Here is a 6,027-nt window from a genome sequence, read left to right as displayed (position 1 = left end):
TATGACACTGAGAGTTTGAGCGTTAAGGACTGATGACGGAGTCTGGATGGGGTGGAGTTTCCTGAACGTGTCTCCAGACTGTCAGCGATCACCTTCGCTCGGTGGCGCTCCATCCTGCTAGAAACACTCCAAGCTGCTCCTGGATGGTTGGAAGGTGTTGGTCTGTGAGGACGTCGTAGGGAGATTGGAGCTCTGACACGGCGGGACTGCATCTCCACACGTCAGGATTTGGTGCAGAAGCTGAGACGCAGCAGAAGAAGACGGGTCAAACACGAATGTGGGAGGAGGGCTCGTCCAGCAGGAAAAGTCTGAAGCTGTTCCTCAGCGAATTGCAGAAGCACGCAGAAGTCGTCACACCGAAGCGTCTGAGGACAGACGATGTTTCGTGTGTGAGCAGCTCTGACTCTCCTTTAAAGGGACGCGTGAGCGTTTCCCGGGTCGCAAGCTCCTTCAGACACGCTCGCAGTAAAGCAAAGAAGCTTTGATGCACGCCATCGCACGACCACGTCTCCATCCAAGCACTCGAGATCGTTCATGTTTCATCTTCACCCTTTGTGTCAGGCAGACTGACTTTCCTTTAGTTCCTCTGCTCTGTGAAGCGCCTGCTTCAGTGTCGTCATCTCTGAAATCAGCTTTAATCACCTGCAAACACTCACACATCCGCCCGCCTGAGAGACGCAGCTCCAGCTCTAATGAGTCTTTAAGGTGGCCTTTCAAACCACATGAAGTGAAACCACACACACACACACACGGCTCTACCTGTCTTGTGTCTCCAGGTGTGTTTTAATCTCTCTGTGGTCTCTGCGGTGTCACATATCAAACAGACTCCCGCCTCACCAGAGGCCGCGGGGCTTCCAGGAAGGAAGTGGCGGCGGCACCGTCTCCGCCGACTGATCTGCTGGAGCTTCAAAAGCTCCTTCAAAAACTTCTGAGGACCCGGCGGCTGACAGAGGGCAGATCAGAGGGGAGGGGAGGGGTATAAAAACAAGCGCACCTGAAGGCAGCAGGTAGAAGGCGGCGAGCTTCATTCGGATACGCAGGAAGGAGACTGTTCGCTCTGATGACTGAAAGAAACGCAGCTCTGTAGGATTTTCTCGTGAAGAGCTCAGAGGAACTGAAGAAGCTGTGAAGCAGTTATCGCCCGACTGATCCGCCGATCGATTGGAGGATGTGGATGCTGCGCAGCGTCCTGTGCGTGTCTCTGGTCTGCGGTCTGGCGCTGGACTCAAACACCATCAGATCCTCCAAAGAGTCGACGCCGCAGAGCTCCGAGCTGCCGGTAAGACGAGGACACCTCACACTCCGCATCCCGCTGCACAACCTTCCTCCCGAACCTCAGTTTATTCCGTTTACGTGACGTCGAAAGCCTCAGGTCAGCGCGACCTGACGCTGCTCACCTGTTCATGCTGCACTGCTGCCTCCTGATTGGCTGACTGGATAACTGATAAATAAGCAGGTGTTCACAATAAAGTGCTTCAAGTTGGATCTAATTATTCAAACCTGAGAAGCTCATTCATTTATTTTAAAAATGATTTTGATACATTTATTAAAAATAATTGTATCAATATTTTTGAATGTTTAACATCAACTTAAAAATCTGCTTTGTCCATTCAAGCTTCCTTTAATCTTTCCAGCAGGAAGAAAATTCATTACATCCGTTTAGTTCAGTATGTTTGAGTTGAATTTTATTTCCACAGCACAAAGTCACAGCAAAGAAAACCCACAGAAAGGTGTTGGTGTCAGTGGGGAGGACGAACCCCCTCGAACACAGCAGAGCTTAGGCAGCAGCAGCGAGAGGAGCGAGTCTCTGATGCTCTGAATAAATCTGTGGAGGAAATATGAAATGTGAGAGCAAGTTTTCACCTTTCAGATTCATCAGGACAGAAAATCGCTGAAATCGTGAAAGCGGTTCGTCTGCAGGAAGCTCCAGTGTTAAAGCTTCCTGTCTGCTGGGTTTTCAGTTTAAGAGCCTTAAAGGCCAAAAACAAAACGAGACGGCGTCGCCCAGCGCAGACGCGTGTCCTGCTCTCTTTGCACACTCATTTAATACTAAACGTGTTTCTGGGTTTTGTGCTGCCGTCGCTGTGATGCGAAGGATCTGTGGACAGCAGCAGGTAACAAGCTTCACAGGCGACGCTGTCATTACTGCAGCAGGGCGGAGTTTCTGTTCACGTGAAGCTCTCCATCAGCTCAATGATCATTGATCGGTGATCACTGACCTGATGGATGAATCAGTCTGTGAGGAGCGCGTCTTCACGGGGTTCAGGATTTAATTTTTTAAGATTCATTCGAGAGAAAAAAAGCAGCTGCTTGGCGCCGGCCATCTTTAACTCTGACATCACTCTCTCACCTTTTAGGATCGTTCCCATGACGACAGGATGGAGACAAATTCCAACTCCCACCGACGACAAAGCCCGCCATGTACTTCGACTCAATGCAACGCACCTCCGGTCAGTACCGCCTAGCCCTGCCCACCTGCCGGCGCTAGTAAATCTGTCTCCTGTTAGCTGGAGTTTAATTTGGTAAATTAATAACAAAGTGAATAATAAAGGTTTATTGATCCTCCATCACCTCCACCTGCAGGCGTCACGTCATCACTGCGACGTGACGCGGTGACCGCAACAACTGTACTCACAAACATAAACAAAGGCTAACTGCTAACGGCTAACTGCTAACGGCTAACGCTGCTGCTAAGGTGTGCATGTCAGTAATGAGTGACAGTTTGAATTCACTTTACATTTATATAAATAAGTACCAGGAGGCCCCGCCCCCACTGTGCGTCACTGCCCTACAGGATACAGCGCGTTAAGGCGACTGTTATGATTTGGTGCGATGTCAGTAAACCTGGATTGGATGACATCATTTGTCTGATGATTCTTACCTGTGTGCAGCAGAGGGGGCGCTGCAGTAACAGAGCTGACAGAAGGCCGCCCCCCAGTGACGGACAGGCGGACGGACAGGCGGGCAGAGTGACGGGAGGACAGAGGGACGCTGACGGCAACAGGACCAAAGGTGAGAGGCTGAGCATGTGCTGCTTTCCCAGAGTGCACTGCAGCAGGAAGCGGTAGTGATGTGCGATACCACTGATTTCCTTTCCGATCCGATACCGAGTAATATCCAGGGTGGTATCGACGATACTGATCCGATACTTTGTACAAAAACGTATTTATTGTATCTCAAATTATAGCGTAATATCAGATTACTTGTTCTCATCACTTAATAATGCAGAGTTCATCATATAGAAATGAAAATATAGAAATAGAAATAAAAAAACTGAAGTTATGCTATTTGAACACGTTGCCTGCAGCATAAAGGACTCTGTGAGAGACGTCTGTCTCGCCCTAGCAGCACCTGTCCCTCTCCTCTACAGTTCGCCTCAACATACGCTCGTCATATTCTGTGATAAGATTTACTCTGAGGTGTTTGACAAGGTTAGTGATGTTGCCACAACCATACATGCCAACCCTCCCGATTTTTCCGGGAGAATCCCGAATTTTAATATATTTTCAGGTGAGAATGTAGCTGTGTAAACTTCAAATATCTGAGCCGACACATTGTTTTCAAACCCCCGCGGTCTTTCGTTACTCAGGTTAAACATGATATATAAGTCACTTTGATAACTTAAAAATGTTATTGTTTGGCTTTTTCAGTGTTTTATTTGTTCGTGTTTGGCTGAGATTAAAGTTATTAGATTAAATTAAATTAAACTTTATTAATCTTCCAGGGTTTTCACACAGCTGAATAAACGTCAAACAGAAAATGATTGAACAGAAGAGTTTACGTCAGCGCCCGGTTATATTTTAGATAGCAAGGAGCAGACGGCAGTTTCACTCCACCGAGGGAGCTCGTGACGTACTACCCGGCTTCCTTTAGACCACGAAGGCCGGTGTTGTGCCAAAAAGTGATTTCTAATGTTTCTGTGTATTTTTTATGTGTAATATCTTTACGCATGTTCGTAAATAGACTTCGGTGAACAGCGTTTACAAAGGGGTTTTATATAGAATTTAAAAATTATCCGTTTTTCAAGTATCTTTACAGCTCTGTGTTATTGTACTGACATTATAACCAATCCGATCCTTTATCCCCACTTAAAATATTTTACAGAACTATTGTCATATTTGCTGCCATTTCTTCTCCTCTTGGCCAGCTTACTCTGACAAAAGACATTTTTAATGTTAATGAGATTTTTTTTTAACTGCATAAATAACGGTTATATAAAAGTCACTGCCAAAAACTGATTGCGGCTTCTACCTTGTTACATGAATGTTGTTTGTGGCTCAAGATGACTTTATGTCATCCACGAGGGATGCGTTTAACATATGTTTCACATATTATAGCCCAACAACTTACTTATAGCAGTTTAAATACGAGCAATCAGTTTTTGGCAAATACCGGAAATCAGTTTTTGGCAGACAATCACGATTTGGCACAACACCGGGTCCTCAGGTGGAAGCAGCCTCTGAATTTGGACACCCCCGCTGTTTCCGGGCCGGCCAATAATAACGGTGACATTTAACGTATTTTATCCGATAAATAAACCCTGTAAAATGAATTTATCCCCCCAACAGCCTTTTGAATGTCTCCCTAGTATGTCCACAACACCTCACTTTTTTGCCACATGTATCGCAAACCACGTCTCAGCTGTTTGTGGAGGTAAAATAAGTTCACATGACTCCAGCTACGCTCAGCCAGTGTTGTGAGTGCGCGCGCCAGCGGCTGCGAGACATTTATACAGCCGTATTTCACACATGACTGTGAAAGGCGGAAGAGGAAGTAGTTCCTTTGACTGTAGACAATCTGAATGATATAGTTTCTTTCCACTGTGTTACTGTTAATGATAAACTACAAATTTACTCTAAATTACTAAAATATTAATATTTTAATGTGAGAATCGATTCTAGAACATAAATGATTGGTATCAGAGGAATCGATATTTCAGAATCGATCCGCACATCACTAGGAAGCGGGCGTGCTGACATGTGTGTGCGTTTCAGCTCTGGAGATGTCGAGCTGCGTGCGGTCCGGCGACTGCGCGGACGGCCTGTGCTGCGTCCGGTACCTGACCGGCAAACGGTGCCAGCGGATCCCGGTGGAGGGCGAGGCCTGTCTGCTGCGAGGTCCAACCAAGCGGAGGAGGAACCTGGGACGCTGCGACTGCGATGCGGGGCTTTTCTGCGCCGCCGCGGACCGGGTAGAGACGGGCAAAAACAAGGGCCAGGGGGTGTGCGCACCCCGGCCGAAGCAGGGCCAGCGGAAAACAAGGCATTCTGGGAAGAAGCGGAGGACGGCAGAGGGGAGCTGCTGACGGACTCATGAACTCTTTATTTAAGTCTGTAGAAGGTTTTAGATGTTTCTCATATCACAGGTTCATCCAATCAGCAGCTGCCACACTTTCTCCACCACTGTCACTTCAACCAATAAAAGTCAATGAAAGTTGGTCTGAGCTCTTCTCAGGTGTGTGGGCGGGCACAGGTGGGCTTTGACTGACAGCTGTGGGGCAAACTCCACCCTTATTATTCATTACTCACTCGCTGAGCAGCATTGTGACCCTGCAGTTCCTCCAACGTCCACCAGAGGCAGCAGCGACCCAGGCCCCATAGACTCCCATGTTAAAACTGATACACAAACTGCTTGGTGTCCAGTGTTGGGCAAGTTACTTTGAAAAACTAATTAGTTACAGTTACTAGTTACTTCTTCAAAAAAGTAACTGAGTTAGTAACTGAGTTACAATTTTAATAATAATAGATTGGATTTATATAGCGCTTTTCAAGGCCCTCAAAGCACTTTACAATGCCACTATTCATTCACTCTCACATTCACACACTGGTGGAGGCAGCTACAGTTGTAGCCACAGCTGCCCTGGGGCAGACTGACAGAAGCGAGGCTGCCATATCGCGCCATCGGCCCCTCTGGTGTCTTGCCCAAGGACACAACGACCACGACAGAGAGCCCGGGGATCGAACCGGCGACCTTCCGGTGGGGTTGGGAAGCGCATCTGTAACCAGAAGGTCGCCGTGGCCCCCTAAA

General features: G+C 47.5%; 1 protein-coding gene across 1 annotated transcript; it reads left to right on the top strand.

Moving 5' to 3' along the window:
* The first annotated feature begins 1,144 nt into the window (after positions 1–1,144).
* Positions 1,145–5,418, top strand: LOC118456036 (uncharacterized). Its single transcript, XM_035916427.2, has 4 exons — positions 1,145–1,279; positions 2,358–2,450; positions 2,895–3,012; positions 4,995–5,418. Exons 1-4 carry the CDS (start codon positions 1,169–1,171, stop codon positions 5,303–5,305), a joined length of 633 nt encoding a protein of 210 aa, XP_035772320.1. The 5' UTR covers positions 1,145–1,168; the 3' UTR covers positions 5,306–5,418.
* The last annotated feature ends 609 nt before the right edge of the window (positions 5,419–6,027 follow it).

This window comes from Neolamprologus brichardi, chromosome 12 (genome assembly GCF_056152115.1).
Source record: "Neolamprologus brichardi isolate AB-2024 chromosome 12, ASM5615211v1, whole genome shotgun sequence".
NCBI classification, from domain to species: domain Eukaryota; kingdom Metazoa; phylum Chordata; class Actinopteri; order Cichliformes; family Cichlidae; genus Neolamprologus; species Neolamprologus brichardi.
Note: the sequence above shows the minus strand (reverse complement) of the source record. Positions and strands in the feature narration are given on the sequence as shown.